Source organism: Sphaeramia orbicularis, chromosome 2 (genome assembly GCF_902148855.1).
Source record: "Sphaeramia orbicularis chromosome 2, fSphaOr1.1, whole genome shotgun sequence".
Classification (NCBI taxonomy): Eukaryota; Metazoa; Chordata; class Actinopteri; order Kurtiformes; family Apogonidae; genus Sphaeramia; species Sphaeramia orbicularis.
Window position 1 is genome coordinate 7,891,225 of NC_043958.1, and position 20,064 is coordinate 7,911,288.

At 33.6% G+C, this 20,064-nt stretch overlaps 1 protein-coding gene and 1 long non-coding RNA gene across 5 annotated transcripts in view; both read left to right on the top strand.

The window, feature by feature from the left end:
* Positions 1-865: 865 nt before the first annotated feature.
* Positions 866-7,023, top strand: LOC115433811 (uncharacterized). The gene is made up of 2 exons (XR_003937428.1): positions 866-3,058; positions 6,203-7,023. It is a non-coding gene; the product is annotated as an uncharacterized LOC115433811 (long non-coding RNA).
* Positions 7,024-10,020: 2,997 nt separating this feature from the next.
* Positions 10,021-20,064, top strand: part of LOC115433557 (rho GTPase-activating protein 20-like) — a 39,885-nt gene continuing 29,841 nt past the window's right edge. For all 4 annotated transcript variants that reach the window (XM_030155034.1, XM_030155043.1, XM_030155051.1 and 1 more), the window contains exons 1-2: positions 10,021-10,378; positions 18,230-18,315. In XM_030155034.1, the coding sequence (XP_030010894.1) occupies positions 10,289-10,378; positions 18,230-18,315 (176 nt within the window). In that variant the 5' untranslated portion in view covers positions 10,021-10,288. The remainder of the gene's footprint in view (positions 10,379-18,229; positions 18,316-20,064) is intronic.

Sequence of the window (20,064 nt, forward strand, 5' to 3'; positions counted from 1 at the left end):
CATTTTGTCGTTGCTCTGGAAAATACAGGTATTAACACCGTAAATGGATGGATTATATATGTGATAACTATGTCTTGCTTTAAATACACATGGACAAAAGTATGTGGACATGTTGAATTCAGGTGTTTCTTTTCTAACAGGGGTCTGGGATACAAAACAATAACGACAAATGTCATGATATAGTTTTATATTGGGATAAATATCATTACATAGGTTGTTATCTTTGCTTCCAATTTCTCTCAACATTAATTTTTTTTTTTTTATCCATGACTATAATTTTAAATGTTCTACCTCTAAATAATTTTCTACCACAACTAACCATCTACCTTCTTCACATCTCACTGAGGAAGAAAAATCTCCCATTAAACTTTAAGGAAATATTGATATTTATAAACTATATGGACAAAACTATTGGGACGCATCATGTCTACAGCTGTAAGATGTCCTGTTCATGCTGATTTGGATATAAACATCAATATTTTGTTAAAGTTTAATGGGAGGTTTTTTTCCTCAGTGAGATGTGAAGAAAGTAGATGGTTAGCTGTGTTAGAAAATTATTATTTACAGTCAGAGCAGGAAAAATATTTCAGAAATTTAGAGGTAGAACATTTTCAATCATAGTCGTGGATTAAAAAAAAAAAATCAAAGTTAGGAGAGATTAAGTAAAAACCATCTCTGAAGCATTTTAGAAGCAAAGATAACAATTTAAACCAAACTAACCAATGCAATGATATGTATCCCAATATAAAACTATATTGTAACATTTGTCATCATTGTTTTGTATCCCAGACCCCTGACGGTTTTTACTTAATTTCTCTCAACATTGATTTATTTCTTTATTTATTTTTTAATTCATCTACTTTCTTCCCATCTCCCACCAAACTTTAAGGAATATTGATGTTTGTAAACCATACGGACAATCATGGTTACAGCTCATAATATAAACATCAATATTTCCTTAAATTTCCTTTTGTCTGTAAAGAGTGGAAGAAGTGTGTTTGTAGCAAGGATGAGTGGGTTCTGTTGAGGAGGGGTGCGTTGCTTTTCTTTGCCATGCCCAAGGCTGTTCATTATCAACAGGGAAGGTAATCATTGAGGTGATCCACTTTTAACGGGGCTGATTGTGGCCAATTTAGGGATTGAATATTCTGCACTTTCTGTCCTGGTTCTTCCCTAGCCCAGTTTGTGTCCCACTTCTGTTTTCGAGAAGGACCATCAATTTTGGAGCAATAATTTTACCAATTTCTTGTTCATTTCCATTTTCCCTTTCCTTGCTCTACATTGAAAAGTGTTTACTCAAAGGATGCACAAATGCATTGGCTGAACATTGATCGATGTTATATTATTATAGTATATAGGTATTAAAGTAGTGGTCAATATCAACTACAGATGAGGGATTTTTGTTATAGATTTCAGTTTAAAGGCTGGTTTTTGGTTATTTATTGTTACAAATCATTTGTGAAACGCAGCACAAGATGAAAATGTTTTGAAAGTTGTAAAAATGCAATAAGATCTAAACATTGTAAAAGACTCAACAATAACGGTATCTATCTTGATATTTTTGTAATGTGAGTATATATGTTTGATGCAAAACCCAGAAATAATGTGATGAAGGGCTATAAGATAAGATAAAACTTTACTGATCCCACCATGGGGAAATTTTACAGTTTACAGCAGCAATATGTAACACACCAGTGCAAAAAAAGGCAGGTAGAAATAAACATCCTTAAAGTATAAACATTTTAAAAAATTTTAAGAGTTTAATCCTTAAAGACAAAGACATTTTTATGGTGACTTCCAAATATATTCTTCCCTATGTTTAACCTTTCCGAAGTGATTTATCGCAGTATTGCCCTGCTTGCTGGTGGTTGTTTAGGTAATTGAGGGTTAAAGCCAGTCTGCAATTTTAATAATAACTGACGGAGTTTAACATTTAACAAAAAAAAAACTAACAATACAATCCCTGTAAAAAGTATTCAACCCTCTGGATATTTTGCCTTTTATAAATAGAATAATGATGCATATAATTTGGCTTTTTTAACTAGAACTCTTAAAAACTCTTGAATCTCAAACTGAAAATGAATTTCTACAAGGCAGTGTCATTAATTAAAAATATATAATGTAAAATAAGGGACTGCATAAATATTCACCCCCTTGAACGTCACTGACCTTATCCAACAGAGCTCCAGTGAGTTGGTACTTGTAATATCACAGCCATAGGAATGGAGATGAGAGCAGTAACTGTGGTTTAAGTGATTATTCTCAGCAACATTTATACCATGAAGACAAAATATAAAATTATTGAAAAATATGAGAGTGCAAAAAAAACACCCAAGTTGCTGTACATTCAGTGTTCCTCAGGTCAGGACAGAAAGACTCCCATAAAAAAACCCATCATGTAATATTTCAGCCTTTTGTCTTCATTGATTTCTCATTATGTCAGGGCTTCGAAAATAGGACGTGGCCGTAAATGTGTGAGGAAAAATAAAATTAAATGCATAAAATTTACAGGAGTTCTTCTATGGTACAATATTAGGTTGTTGATTTGATACACAAATATGCAAACGTGTCATATCTTTCAAATTTTGGTGTGTATTTGTCATGTTTTAGTACTTTTGTGATGGAATAGTTGTCTGATTTCCGTCCGTCCATTCATTTTCTAAACTGCTGAGGCCTTGTGAGGAGCCTATCCCGTCCATCACAGGGCTGACGTACACAGACGTACAACCTTTCACACCTATGGGAGATTTAGATCGACCAGTTACACGTTTTTGGACGGTGGGAGGAACCAACCGAGAACAGAAAGGCCCATATTTACTTTAGACAGAAATAACAGTCTTGAAGATGCATCACAGGTAAGTATCAGACAACTTGTATTTGCATTTTCTGTCTAAAAGTTTCACCTTATCTTTATTCCTGGAAGTTTTGATTTGTATGATAAACAACTACAAGCAAAATTTATGACTAATACTGTCTGCCTGAACAGTTTGAAAAATGAATCGATTTGTTTTTCAGGATCTGATGAATGATGGAACCGCCTGAACTTCAGCAGAATGAAGTAAGTTACAGCGTAGTTATGCAGTCACAGTGTATTTTCAATTCACTGGCTTCACTTTCTACAAATGTATTTGCACATTGACAGTAACGGGGTTATTTCTTTGTAAATTCCTGTCAAAAATATCAAATGTACGGACAGTTATTAATTTGTGAAAAGAATAAAACCGGAAAACATACAAGGGGGTGTACAGTTTTTACAGGAAAGCTTAATTTATGACATTTTTCAAGGTATCTTTGATCAAATTTCAGACCTTCTATTCAATAACAGTACAACAGGCCTCATAGTTATAGTCATGAACTGGTTTTAACCATGTTTCAATCCAGTTAATGTTATGTTTCCATTTGTCTATGACTAATATTTCTGCTATTGATTCATGAATGATTCCCATCTTCATTTTAATAAAATGATTGACACTAATGACAATTCTTTACAAAGATTTCCAAAGCAAATATAGCAATCTCATTTACTGTTTCTGTGGAATTGTTAAGACATTAGATTAGATTACATTACATTACATTACATTACATTAGATATAATTTTATTGATCCTTTGGGTAAAATCATCAGGAAATTGAGGTTCCAATAGCAGCACAAATACCAAATATACACACAAGAAATACAACAAGGAAAAAGTAAAACAATAACTATAAAAAGAAACAGTATTGAAAAAAACAAAACAAAACAGGCAATTGCACATTATAAGGTACAAGTAGAAATGACAAGTAGCGAGGTGGTAGCGGTGATGATAATAATAATAATAATAGTAATAATAATAATAATAATGAATAGCTAATTGTGTTGTATTTATGCATATTATATCTATATGTATGTGCATATGTATGTATATTTTAATAATCACAGCATGAAAGTTCTGAAAAGGTGGTAACAGTAATAGTTATGATATAATAATAATAATAATAATAATAATAATAATAATAATAATAATAATAATATGCAGAAAGATAGAAAACTAAATTACCAGCAACAAGAAAACAAACAAAGATTTAAGAATTAATTAGCAATTTTAATAAGACTTTTTAAGGATCCACAGACACCCTGTTCTATGGCCATGTCAAAAAACATAAAACACTAGTGTTGTCATAACTGGTTGAAAAACTTGTCACTTTAAAAATCACATTGACCCAGAATTTCACAATCGCCCCATCCTACTTTCATGAATCACTAAAACTACAATTTCTCCTAAATGCACTAGTATGCGAATCCAAACGTGTAAATGTGTGTGTTATTTGAAATGTAGCCACTACATCTAAGGTGTGAAAGTGTCCTACATTGTGACCTTCTGGCCTAGATTACAGTCAGTACTATTCATGACTGAGCCCGGAGCAACAGCCTATTAACCCATCAGCTTATCCTGTTTGTCTGTGGAGTCTAAATAAGTTGTTTTAGCTCTGAATTAAAAAAAAAAAAAAAAAAAAAAAAAAAAAAAAAAAAAATATATATATATATATATATATATATATATATATATATAACTGTCACCAGCAGCACTGACGTCTGCCCCACATACTGGGATGGAAAGATGGCATATGAAATCAGACACAAGTCCACCAGATATAAGAACCACATCATCTGACAACCAGAGGAGACAGTGGGATTATATCTTCTTTCATGTTTGGTTTTGGTTTCTACGGTAACAAACTACGTAGCTGATGGTTAAAGAGGGAGATGGACACATGAGCTAAATAAATACTTGTCATCAGCATATAGGAGCTTAGGTGGAGAAAATTACATTACAGTCATAAATAAGCACAATTATTGGTTAAAAAAATATATATATATATATTTATTTTTTTATTTATTACTACTGTGATTAATATGTTTCAGCTGCAAAAAGTTCTCGAACACTTCAACTGATGCAGAAGAGAGAATAAAAGTTTGTTTTTCAGTGGAGAAAGATTAGAGCTGCACCTATTGATTATTTTTCTTTTTTTTTAAATATAGATTTTATTTATAGATTTTTTTTTTTTTTTTTACGTTTTCAAGAACAGACATGCAATACTTCACAAAATAGAAAAAGTAAGAGAAAGAAATCCACCCCTGTCCCTCCACTCCCCAACCCTAAGCAATTACAACAAACAGAGGACAACAACAAAAGCGACAATAACAAAAGAACTGTCTGCTCTAATGGGATACAAAAGAAAAATATAACAGTACAGTCAGCACAACCTGTGAGTATATGTCTACAAAGATTTTCAGTACAGCCTAAAAAATAAAATAACTGTAATTATGAGAGTAAGTATACAGATTATTTTTCTACCTGATTAATCTATGGATTATTTTCTTTGATTCAATTGAACAATTATGTGAATGGGTGAAAAAATTATAAAAATATGGAAAAGACATTCTTTATTCCAAAACCAGTAGAAACAACAACCACCAAAAGAATAAAAGTAAAGGATATATAAAAATTATCAGTATTTAAAAAACAATATAAAACTGTATATAAAAATATCTATACACATAAACACCAAACAAGTCAAATAACATCTACAATCAGTCTTCAACACATTTGTATACAATTTATTAACAACTTAAGATAGAACTCTGCATCGATCCAGGCGTTGTGTGCGTCATAATAAGCGTCCGTGTGAAACACAACGGAGGAACCAATGTTTAGCTGAAGTGAAATGAAGGAAAATTTGAATCCAATATTTTTTTTAAATTGAGTAATTGTTTCAGCTCTAAAAAAAAAAGATACTACTGAGGATGAGCCTCCAACATGAGACTGAAAAACAACCAGAGGTCTCATAAAAAAAAACAAAAAAACACACCAAACATGTCTCACCTAGACTCTAAACTATCTCTGAAACACTGTAACTCCATCAATAGATGACATTTATGCAGAAGAATATCAAGCAGAGCATCTTCACAGTGCAATAGAACAGTGAGTCAAAGATAGTTAAAAAAAAAAAAAAAGGAAATTATACATTTATTCCTCTTGTGATAGAAGCGTATTTTAATGCATGGCGTCTGACACATATTCATGCTACTTTGTGTTTTGAGTCACTGTCTTTTATTTCTATGCTATATCTGCACCATTCTGCTGATTTTCACAGTTAAATCTGTTAAAATCACATGTATTATAGTGACTTGTGTTCTCTCTGCTTTGTATTTTACTGTATAGGTTCTTCAGTACCAACATTGTGGACAGAACTCACTCTGTATCATCTATTCATACACGGGCCACACAAATACAATTCATTTCATGCATTTCTGTTATTTTTCTTTATTGACAAATACAGAAATAAAAAGGTGTGAAGTATTTTTTGTGTCAAATGTGTGAAATTTAGGATGTGGAATCACAAGTGAAGGTGTTATGATTGAAATATGAGGGTTAAATCAAGGATAAGGACAAAAAAAGACACTGTGGTCCATCTAATGCCTTCCTCTGTGGATGAACCTGGATGAGCACAGCTAATTAACTTACTTTCAGACATATTTAAGACTCAGATTACCTTTATTATTACAATGCCACAGGGAAACCAGCTTGAAATATATGCACGTGTAATGAAATAATGAAATGTATAAAAAATCTTTTTCAGAAGCCACTAAACACAATTCTCTCATCCTATTTTATAGGTAATCTTTTTGATAGTTTTAGCAGGACATTATTGCACATTATGAATAAAAACACATTAGATACAAAAAGCTTACGTGCAGCAGACAGAAATGGAAGGGGGTAATGCATGTTGTGAATTTACAAGATATCTAATCATAAAATTTCATTATATAAAGTGTTTTTTGTATTTTTTGGTTGATGTGTTATCCATTTTTGTACAAACTGAACAACGTTAGACCTCAGTGAGCTTGAAATAATCGCACCTGAAATGTATTTTTGCGTCTCTCTTATATTTTTACGTATTATTAAGCATAGATATGATCCAAAAAGATAAACCAAACCTCTGTTTTCATCTTGTTTACATGTTAAACAGGTCAGTTCAGTCAGACATTTATTTGAAGAAATGTCTTCTAACTGTTGATGAAGTGACATGGGTTAAATCAGCAGAGTTAAACAGCCAAAACACCCTGAAGAAGCATGGAAATATGACCTCTGACCTCTGCATTCATGAGAACAGCTGTGGCTCAGGTTTGATTAAAGTCCTACAGTGACCCCTGGTGGCTGAAGTTAGGTACTGCAACATGAAGGTAAAAGCCTTCGCATTAATTGTGAGAACATAAATATGAACAAACTCCTCTAAACAAACAGAACAGTAGTATTTGGATTTTTTTGGACACACATTAAAGTACCAAGTTTCTGTTTTAGTTTAACCATACACATAAATTTTTTTATTTTAAAGCGTTTTTTGAACATTTTACCATCGTTATAAAACCAAAATCAATCCTGACATTATCCACCTATTAAAAAAAAAAAGAAAGAAGCAGACTGCACAGAAATCTCGTTAGTCATTCTTAATAGCACAAATTCAATTATCTTGCATTTGTTCATTGTCTGTTTTTATGGTTATATGTTTTAATTGTGCAGCTTTTCATGTCTTTTACCTCTATTCTTGTACTTTATTCTTTTATTTTGCTTTTATTTATTCTTCTGCACAACACTGGTTGTTTTATATATATCATTTAGTCTTTTTTTGTATTTTATTCCATTATTTTGTTTTTATTTATTTATTCTGTACGACTGTGGTCAACTGTGGTCATTTTAAAATGCTTTACAAATACAGTTGGTTTGGACATGTTAAAAATCACTGTTATTCATATTATTATTGTTATTTCCTTATTCCTGGTTATAAATTCATACATGTACAAAAATGCTTCATTGTAATAGAAATAGGGTGACATATGTATATAGAAGAGGTTAAATTTTGTTGTTTTTCTTTTACAGCTCCACACAGACTTTCATAAAGGCCAAAAGTCATGGGACAGACCATAAACTATAGAGCTGTTTTGGAACGTCTCTGACTCTTAGACATCAGCAGACTTTGGCGATAACTCACACAACATCATGTTCAGTTTGTTTTTCATCTCAGTCAGATTCGGATCAGCTGATTGACTCGAGGATAGAACTCTTCATTCTGAAACGTTTATTTTAGGATCGCTGCTGCTTTCCTCCTCACAAGTGGCACAGCCTGAAAACCAGCAGAGGAAAAAAAAACAATTATCACCACTTGGATTTTCAGAAAAAAGGTGACGGCGAGAATTGCTTTTGCCAAATTAGTGTAGGGATTTGAATTTTTTTTTTTTTTTTTTCCAGTTCTTCACTTTCTGGCCTGATTCTTCTTTAGCCCAGTTTGTGTCCCACTTCTGTTTTTAGAAGGACAATAAAGTTTGGGGCAATGCTCATTTTTCCTTTAAACACATTCTCTTCATGATTACTTTTGCCCATTTCCTTCCTTGGTACTCCATTTTTTCTTGTTTTGTTTGGCTTAAACACATTAATATCTGCACAACAAACAACAAGACAGTGCTTTTGTTCCATCACTGGCAGTAAAATCACTATATTGAAGGGATGGCTGTGTCCTACATTGTAACCTTCCAGCCTAGTTTGCAGTCAGTACTACTCACAACTGTTTCCCACAGACACTGGAATCTAATAATGTGCTTTCAGGGTGACAAAAAGCCTGAAGCAACAGCCTATTAACCCATTATCTTATCATGTTTGTCTTTTGAGTCTAATAAGATGTTTTAGTTCACATTAAGGGGACATTAACATTTATTTGAAATGCTGTCTGAATTAACTTTGGTTTTTTGTTTTACGTAGGAGCCAAATGGATACAAGCTTCGAATCCTCACATTTGAGAAGCTGAAACGTAGTACTTTTGCACACACACTCACACACACACACACACACAAAAAATCATATATATATATATATATATATATATATATATATATATATATATATATATATATATATATATATATATATATGTATGTATGTATATATGTATATTATTGCTTACTAATCCATCCACACTGTAAGCCTGGATAAGTTGAGTTTGCTTTAAAAAAAAGTGAGAAAAGTTGTTGCCTTAAAAAATTAAGTCATGATTAATGAACTTTTTCAGCACATTTTGCTTAAAATCTTTTGTAATATCAACTTTGCATAGTTATTACACTTAGATAATGAAGTCCAATGCACTAAATTCCAAGTTGATTTAACTAAAAATTTTAAAAGATTAAAAGATTTTAAGTTAAATGTACTTACAAAGTTCATTAATCTTTAATTTTTTTTAAGGAAACCACTTTTTTTTTTTTTTTTTTATATAAAGTGAACTCAACTTATCCGGGCTTACAGTGCACTGACTATATATCATTTTATTTATCTGTTTTTTTGACCACTCCCAGCCTGTGTTTTGTTTTATTGTTTAGTTTTTTGTGTGTGTTTAAAAAAACAAAAACAATAAATACATTTATTACAAAAAAGATTAATGAACTTAAGTGAGATCTTTTGTAATGTCAACTGCTTTGCATAGTTTACACTTAAATAATTAAGTTCAATGCACTAAATTCCAAGTTGATTTACCTAAAAATATTAAAAGATTTTAAGTTAAATGTATTTTAAAAAGTTCATTAATCATTACTTAATTTTTTTTTAAGGCAGCCACTTTTCTAATTTTTTTGCATTGCATCTCAAACATAAACTCTGTTTTTTTTTTCTCATTGAAATGTGGCAAAAATATTGTAATAGTTTTTCAACAAGTGAATATGATTAAAATGTTTTTGGTCATACCTGCTTCAAAAGAGCTTCTTACATTTGGATTAACACACTCTGAGAAATAGTTTTCCGTGATTTGTTTCAGTTTAGTGAATAAAATACTACATGCTCTAAGGAAAGTCATTTTTCTTACCATTTCTCTGGTTGCAGCTGTAAAATAATAGCGGTCTGAATGAATTTGGTTAAAAATAGAAAGTCCAGACCTATTTTTTGCAGCGTACAGACGCCGCCTCCGGTCTGTGCGTAAAGACGCACGCTGATCCGTGCTGATCCAGACCGGGTGGCTTGAGTCGGATCCTGCAGAGTGCGTGTCATTGATGACTAGAGCAGACAGCTGAAGTTTGTCTGTGACTGTCTTTTGGTTTTCATGTCACCTGCTTTCATTCCTTTCAGAGCCGTTTTTAAGGTTCGTTTCACTTGAGGAGAACTTGTGTTGAGATGGTTTCTTCATTCCGGAGACGGAGGTTATTTATGGGATTTGTGTCTCCGCTGCATCACCTGAGGACAGGCGGACAGTGAGTCACATCTGAGGGCTGAATGGACAACATGTCTCCACAACAACAACAACAACAACAACCACAACCACCGGATGGGCTCAGTCGGGGCGCACCACAGGAAAACAAAAGGGTAAATAATGACCATGTTTCTGCTTTAATTCTAGGGTATGAGAAAAAAAAAAAAAAAAGACAGACCATAATTAGGCTATCAGAGAATTCTGTTGCTGTTTTTCTAATTTTAGAGGATAAAATGAGACAAAACAGACTAGAGTTTCTCTCTGGCAACTGAATGTGTAGAATGAGTTCATTGTGAAGGCGGTTCTGTCAGCTGAGGAGGAGGTTCAGAGTTCAACCCAGTCAAACAACTGAAGCATCCTTTGGTCAATTTCAGGATGATGTTGTACAGCCAGCACGGCGCCACAGGAAATCAAAGAGACCATACACAACCAAAACACACTTTACAGAAGGCGTCTGCAGAGCCAATGCAAACTAATAAAAAAGAATGGAAGCGTCATGACTTTTAGACCCCTGTAGATTGATTTAGAGCCTTTAGAAGTTACTGTTGTTGAAGGAAATGTCCTTATATATGTGACTGGCAATGCATTATCACATTATTTATAGATTAATTAGTGTTTTAAATGATTCTCTATTACAGCACACTGTTTTAGGCCGACGGCTGATTTATTATTTCTATATAAAGGTTAATATTCTCTAAATATGCTTCTAAATTTGGATGTTTTTCTGAGATATTAACCCATAAAGACCCAGTGTTATTTTTGTGGCAGTTCCCAAATGATTTCTTCAGGTGATTTATTACCATTTATTATAATATTTGACTCTGTATTTAGCTTTTCTTTTCAGTGAAAATCATGTATTTTCCTATATTTAATTCACTTATCATGTCGATGTTCATTAAAACTCGAATGAAAGTTGAGGGTTATATATATATATATATATATATATATATATATATACACACACACACACACACACACACACACAGGGTGGGGAAGCAAAATTTACAATATTTTGAGGCAGGGATTGAAAGACAGTGTATGACCAATTAGTTTTTTGAAAGTCATGAGAATTTAAATCTTCAAATCATATTTTACTGCATTTCTAACGGTCTTGTTGTCTACCTCAAGTTCAGTTGCCATTTTTCTCATGGATTCGGTTGGATCCTTTAGGATTTTGGATTTGAGAGCTTTAATAAAAGCTTTGGTACGTTTTTTGTTACTTCCTCCACTTCCAGACTTTCTCGTAATAGTTTTGCTCATAGTCATTCTCTTCTTTCCATTCTAAACAGTCTTTATGGACACTCCAACTATTTTTGAAATCTCCTTTGGTGTGACGAGTGCATTCAGCAAATCACACACTCTTTGACGTTTGCTTTCCTGATTACTCATATGGGCAAAAGTTTCTGAAAAGGTATGGATAATAGTGTTAGGTATGATTATGACATCAATATATGTTTGGTTTCAAAACAACAGACGTAGTGCCTGCTGAGAAAAAACAACTAAATTTTCATTGTAAATTTTGCTTCCCCACCCTGTGTGTGTGTGTGTATATATATATATATGTATATATATATATATATATATATATATATATATATATATATATATATATATAAAAAAAAAAAAAGCAACCGAAGAAAAAATGACTTTCCATCAAAATTTATAGTTAACCCATTAAGACCCAGTGCTACTTTTGTGGCACTTCCCAAATTATTTTACCTTTCTATTTAACCTTTCTTAACTGATTTGTCACCATTTATTATAATATTATCCTCTGTATTTTGCATTTTTTCAGTGAAAATGAGCCATTTTCCTATATTTAATTTTCTGATCATATACTTTAATCATCATTTTGATTTTACATTTGAGGATTATTATAACAAAACCAGAGAAAACTTAAGAAAAAGTGACTTTACCTGTATTTTGCATCTTTTCACTGTAAATTGTGTATTTTCCTTTATTTAATTCACTGATAATGTAGATGTTCTTTAAATCTCAAAGTGAAGTCATAGGTTATATTATCAGAAACGGAGAAAACTGAAGAAAAAGTGACTTTTTCAGCAAATATATCATTAACTGAATGTAAAAACAAGTGTCTCTAGCAGCTGTCATTTATCAAAGTACATGGGTTTTACAGGTGAATCAACAGTGTAGAAAATGACGGTGTTTCCACAGTAACTACAGAGCCTCTGAACGTCCAGATGGATCACAGCCTATCTGATGACCATGAAACTTCATTTTGCACCAGTTATTTGCATGTATTGATAGTATTAGTGCTTCAGAGGTTATTAAACATTTTAGATCAGGCAGTGCTTTTGGACTCTGGTAGCTGTTTGGGTCATTATGGGTTAAACTGACGTGCTCTGGGGCAGACAGTTGGTTATTACTGTAGTCTATGAAAGTGACGGCGTGCCTACATACTCTATGCTCTGGCTTGTTTCAGTCCCCTTCTGTTTCCCTCTGTGGAGATTGAATTAGTGTGTGAGTCATGGCCTCGTTAGTTCATTCATATCATGTCACGTATTTGCACAGAATTATTCTCTCTTCATTCTTAGTGTGCACAGTGTGATTCAGTCAGTGGTGACATACTGTGCTCGGCCTTGACGGTGCATGTGCAAAAGTGTCATTTAGAAAATCCTCCAAGTACATATTGTTACTTGTGCTGTGCTGCGACATGCGCTTGGACGCCTGAAAACCTGCCAAATATTGTTTCAGTGTTTGGCATGTGTTGACTGGACTGTGGTAATACGTCATACATCATGATAGAGCAGCTACAATTCAATACACTGAGTTTTTTTTGCAACTAATTTCAGGAGGACTGGCTGAGTTTAAAGAATACACCTCCTATTTATGCAATTAGATGAGTTGGATCTGCATTTACAGTCACCTCTGTCAGTAAAATCTAACTCTGCGTGCCATAAAGTTGGAATAAAATCTATTTTTACCTCTTCTTGTGAAATGATTCTGACAATTCAAGTGTGACCAGGACTCTGTATGTAATCATTACATCTAGTCAAAGGTCATTATTGATGTGTATAAATAGGAATAAAAAGCCTGAAAACAAATTATTCCAACTTTATGGGCCATATTTTTTAGAATTGATACGTATCATAAAACATCTTGTCATATTACATTAAGTGCAGTGATGTTTTCTTACACTAAATGATGCACAGTCTTGGTCTAATGCATTATTATAAACTTTAATTACACAATTGATACACATGTTAATATTTTTGTGAGACTGATGCATAGATATGAGTGACTTCCCCCTTTGTCTCCATTTGATCATTGGTCTTACAGGCATATTGTTTTGTAGACCCAGATCTCACCCGTCTGCGTATGTGAGTTTATTTTAAGAACTGAAAGGTAACATTGTGATGTTGTGGCTCGAGTCGATGGAATGTTTCACCCCCCTGTGACCCGGTTAAATCAATAATATTACATTGTGAAATGTCAAAAAATATTTGTAGTCGTATAATACGCTGAGGGGAGAGAATGAAATCTTTCCAGCCCCAGCATCTGAGTTTAACCCATAAAGACCCAGTGCTACTTTTGTGTCTCTATATATAACCTTTCTTGAGTGATTTATCCTTATTTATTGTAATATTATCCTCTGTATTTTGCATCTTTTCAGTGTAAATCGTGTATTTTCGTACATTTAATTCACTGATCATATAGTTGTTCATTAAAGCTCAGAGTAAATTCATTGGTTTTTATATCAGAAACAGAGAAAAGTGACAAAAAAGTAAGTTTTTCAGCAAATATATCGTTAACTGAACATAAAATCAAGTGTCTCCATCCACTGTCATTGATCCAACTCCATGAGTTTTACTGGTGAATCAATGTTGTAGAAGATGACGGTGTTTCCATGGTAACTATGGAGCCTCTGAACGTCCAAATGGGTCATATCTGATGACCATGAAACGATGACAAACTGTATTTTACACCAAATATTTACATGTATTGATAGAATTAGTAGATCAACAGGTTCTAAACAACATTGCCGATGGCTGTTAAGAATGTTTCTGCAAGAATTCTGATCCAAGCCTAGAATTTAATGGGTCATTTTTAATTTTTTTTGTCATTTTAATCTTTACTGTAGGGGTTTTTTAAAGTGAGCTGCATGGTTTGGTTCTGTTCTGAAGTCCCTGTAGTTACACTGTTACTTGGACTGTCATGAACCATCACATTCCAAGGCAAACATCTGCGGTCAGGTGGACACACGCTGTACTCTGTACTGTACTCTGGATCTTTGTCATGCACTCAGAAGCAACACAAACACACAGAGGTAAAACATAAACATAAGCTTCTTTTAGTATATGTTTAAAATGAACTGTATTTTACCTCTGTGTGTCCTTTACCAACTGAACTGAATCCGTGACTAATGCCGCAGGTGACTGCACTGCGCTGTGTGTTAATCTGACACACAATGAAACGTGGTTATATAACGGCTGTTCGTCGCCCTCCTTCACAGTCACAAATCCTTTCACGATTAGATTAAATGAAACTCTAATGATCCTCGTGGGGAAACTCGGATAATAGGATCCAACAAAGGAAAATAAGAGCTCAATATGGCTGTAAGCAGCCGCAACAATGGAAATGTGGATTAACCTTCCTCTTGTATGGAATACTCTTGTGTTAGTTTTGTTACCTTATGTTATGTCTCTTATGTTAACGGGTTGGTTTTGACCCATGTCTTACATCGGCTGTAAAATACACTAAAACAATTATCTATCATCTAATTTGTTTCTCATGCTAGAAAAAATCTTACCAAGTGTATTTTTCCTCATTTCTGGTCAAAATATCTCATCAAACTTAAAATAAGACATAATCACCTAAAGTGTAACTTTTCAGTGAGATGTAAGAGCTGATTTTCAAACAATAGATCTTGAAAATCTTATTTCAAGAAATCTTACCAAGATAATTTTCTCTTGTTCCGTTGGAAGATTTTTTTTCTTGAATTAAGCAAAAAAAAAATCTTGAATTAAGCAAAGAAATCTGCCAATGGAACAAGTGAAAATTATCTTGGTAAGATTTCTTGAAATACGATTTTCAAGATCTGTTGTCTAAAAATAAGTTCTTGTATCTCATTGAAGGTTACTCTTTAGGCGATTATGTCTTATTTTAAATGTGATGAGATATTTTGAATAGAAATGAGGAAAATACAATTGGTAAGATTTAGATTTTTTCCAGTGCATCTCTTGGTTACCTTGTTAGGCCTCCTTATCCATGAAAATATTGGTTTTAATATTTTTGGTGTGAGCCTCTGGGCCTTTTTTTGTCAGTATACCCCTCGATGTGCACTCTGCAAGTCACCAACTCTATACTGAACTGTCCTCACATGTGTGGACAAGCTTGTCTTTGCTTATTTAGTTTTTGTGCAGGTATACTGGATAACAAGGCAAAATGCGAATCCCCAAAAGCTCACATGATTGGGAGAGGAACTGACTGTCAGTGCGTTGGCTGGCAGTGCACTTATGATTTCAGTTTTGGCTCTAATTATTGCTTTGTAATCTTATTTTTTATAACTGGGTTGAAACTGACCCTAACGACACAAAAGTCGTAATTTCAACCAGAGCATTTCATAATTTAGTGAATTTTTTTTTATTATCATTATTTTGTTGAAATAAGGGTTCCTGACTATGGAGGACTGAACCTGCTATATTAAAAAATATATACAGAAATATAAAAATGGCTTGGTAAATTCATTTCCGTACCATTATATTTCTGTATATATTTTTTAATATGTCAGGTTCAGTCCTTCATAAAGAGGTGCTGCTGAAATGCCACACTTTTGTCTTTTTATTTTGTTTTTTATTTTACCTTTATTTAACCAGGAAGTCCCTTTGAGATTAGGAATCTCTTTTGCAAGGGAGACCTGGCCAAGGTAGAAGCCATACAAAGTCCAAACAACATTAAACACATACATGACACACAATTAACAATAAAACACAGTAACAACTGTTCAACCACGATGGCATCAAGAAAAACAGTGACATTCCTCCTTCACTGCATTCTCCATGATACTTTTAAAATCATCTTGTTCAATTGAAGACCCTGGGGCTAAAAGTACTGAAGTCACAAAAAAAGTCTGTTAAAATTATTAATAGGGTGGACTTAGCTAAACAAATACATGTTTATATGCTCAACTTGAATTGTCCAAAAATGTGACTTCGGTACTTTTAGCACCAGGGTCTTCAATTAAGGATACAAGCACTTTAATGGAAAGCAGTGAAGTTGCTTTTTGTTCTCACCTCGAGTGTGAGAAACTCAGGATGACGGAGACTGATTAGGCCTGAGCTGGTACAGTTTGATCCAGTCCATGCCCTCTTACGTACCTCTGTGGGTTATTTCTTCTGATTCAATCTGTAGCTTCTGTCATTTTGGAGGCCACAGTCAGTCAGGATAATATAATGAATGTACTGACCATAGGGTGTTTACGTAACAAATGAGGAGAGAGCAAACATGATGTAACTGTGGAGTCAACTCTGATGGGACTGAGGACGGGGTTTCGAGGTTTCGAGCTTTGCAGAATAGAGCTAAGTGGTTGTTGCTGTTCTGGACAGTGATTTGTGCTGTTTGTGTTGGTAAAAAGACGGCTTTAACCTTGGCTGTAAATTGCCTTCTGTTCTCTACATACAGTCCATTTGGCCTCAGTCTGTCTTAAAGTACCTCTGAAAGCTTTCACTCAGCGCTCAGTAACAACACAAAGTGGCATCAACAGTGTCCACATTAAGTCAGAACATACATGCACTTACCAGTCAACCGGAAAACCTGAATTAAAGAAGCGTTCAACTTAACAATAACCCATAACCTTCACTGTTCTGCATTGCACTTGCACATTCACACATCCTGTAACATTATAATAGAAGAGGAGCACTCACCTGTTAGAGCTGCTTATTCACTGCAACAGACATGAAAATAACATGAAAATTCAAGTTCAAGAATGTTTATTATCATTATGTGCACATAACATTTTTCTGAGAGGTAGTTCTTGGCTAGATAAAAAAAAAAAAAAATTATAGAAAAACACTCAAGAATATGAATATAAAGACTATGTACATTATATATAGAAAAGAAATGTAAAACAAAGTGCATAAACAGTAATAGTAAACATTACTATTATTTATATTACTTGAAAATAATAATAAAGGTAAAAATACTGATATTTATTAGAAAAAGAGAAAGTTTGCTGTTTGAGAGTAAAGAAAGTTTGTTAGTTTTCAGTCAGTCATAGTAAAAAACTAATGAAGGTCTTATTGACTAAATGTTTTTATTCAGACTGAAAAGCCATGAGATTTTAAAGACTTTAAGCTTATAATGCCTCTGAGTTTTTGATTTCTTCAAAAACATAAGGGTTTTCTTTGACTGCTCAAAAAATAACATTATCTACATTAAAAGAATGTAAGTAGATAAATACTAAGTAGTGTGTTGACCCATGGAGATCCACTGGTTCTAGATGTGTTAGTTTTTATACTGTTGTGTATTCGTGCATGCTGTACCGCATTTGTCCAGCAGTCACCACCAAAGCATTCTGGCCATAGCAATGTGATTGTAAGGCTATTGTATTCCAAAATTACTACTGTCTCCCAAAATATTAGTCCTTTCAACTTGCCATTTTTGCTATTGTCTACCTTGACCAAAAATACCTAAGTCTGCCGAACTGCAGCAGTCAGCTCTTTCCGGATTTTGTGTGATTCCCAAGACACACACACGCCCACAGAGGCCACTTGTAATATCTGTAATAACTTGTAATAAATAATAACCAGTAGATGTATATCCATCCACCCATTATCCTCTGGTTATTTGGGTCTGGGTTGTGGGGGCTGATCCCCCCCAATGTGGAGGATCTACTACATCCAGCTCCACCTGAATGGTCAAACATCATTATGTACTCTAGTGTTAAGTCTCGTCATATCATCATATCTCCTCCTCCTGATGTGACTCTTGTTCTTTGGTTTTAGCGGCTGAAGTCTCAGAGTTATCGCCGCCAGTCGGCCCCATCTCTGGTCATCACCAAGGCTCTCACCAGGTCCAAGACCATCTCCAGGTACTCTGCATTAACACTGAAGGTCAATCAATGAATCTGAAGGAGAATAGAATAGAATAGAATAGAAGCCAATTCCCTAAAGTGCAAAAAAGACTGTATAAAAACATCACTCAAAATACTGAAAAATATAGGTTATATGCAAAAACTACAGAGATAAAATATAAAAATACAAATACTGCCAATTACTACTAAAATATAACAAAAAACTCTATACTACAGATAAAGAAATACAGCATTTGAGGGAATAGAATAGAATAGAATAGAATAAGCTTTATTGTCACTGCAAAATAATATTGTACAGTCCAACAAAATTTGGTTTACGTTCTGTAAGGTGCTCAAGTAAAATACACACATCAATTATATGACAGTGAATAGTAAAAAAAAAGTCAGTATAAAACAGTAAAGTAAAAAACGACACACACACAAAAACAAAAGTGAGTCCAGTGTTAAAATGTGTGTACATTTAAGTGCTTATGGGTAAAAACTGTACTTGAGTCTGTTTGTTTTTGTTTTGAGTGTCCTGAATCCGAACATGCAATCGTGACACATTTCCCATCAGGAAGTCAAATTATTCTGCAAAGATCGTTAAATTGGGTGATTAGCTGGAGGGTACAAAGCATTTCCTCCTGAGATTTGAGCTAACCCAGATAGAAACCTCCCAATACATATCTGTACGGGTCACCAAAGCCTGATGTGACCTGCGGCGACAGCACTTGGCTGTGCCGGCGCAAAACAAATGTATCGGTTCAAGGAAAAGCAGGAGACATGCATTCAGTTTCACCAATTTATCATTTATTGATACATAATGAAATTAAAACGATAGGAAGTCATAAGAAACAATAGTTAAAAGACAAGTTACCTTTATTTAAACAATTACTAATTCAAAGTTTCTTTTTAAAATAGACACAAGATAAAATAAGAGCAAGGCGGGATACTTACTGTGGGGAGATTCTCTAGCAGTCCACTGCTATACACCAACATGTGAGCACCTCATGAGCAAAAAAACACAACATACACTACAAAAATATCACAGCAAACAAAAGGGACATAACACTCATGGGTCTGATCAAGCGAAAGTGAACATCAATATGTAGAAGTAAAGTTGCACACATCATTTATGAAGTGGGCTCATTTTTTAGCCAAAGATCTCTATTTTATGGAACTGTTATCCCTTTTAAAATGCCACTTACACAGTATAGGAGAAGTTCCCAACCTTCTGCTAGGCTGCATTAAATGAACAAAAACACATGCAAAAGACTGTCTATAACTGTGAGAAATTAAAATTCCGAATAATGAAGTTTGTGAATTCATACACTGGTCACATTTTTAAAAAAACCATCTGTGAACTGTTACCAAGAAATGACTCTTTATTTGTAATTTAACTATATCAGTATGGACCAGCACAAGTTGTAAATAACACTGTTAGTATTAAATACATTAAATAAAGCAAGTTTTAAAAAATAAGTCAACATTTCGGGTGATTCATACAATGGTAAAGAGTCGTCCACGTGTTACCACATTCTCATGTAAATAAAACAGAGACTTTTCGATATTTTACTCCAAACTGTATTTTCAGCATAGTTGAACATAATAGGTTTTGTCCTACTTGATATCAATTTCTGTTGTGAACTGCATGTTTTGAATGTTTGTGTAAAGCTAAAAAACATTGATGTCCGTTTGAAGTCCGCATATTACCGAGCAGTAATTTGACATTTTCCACCTAAATATTTGATTTCCCCAAATTTTTTT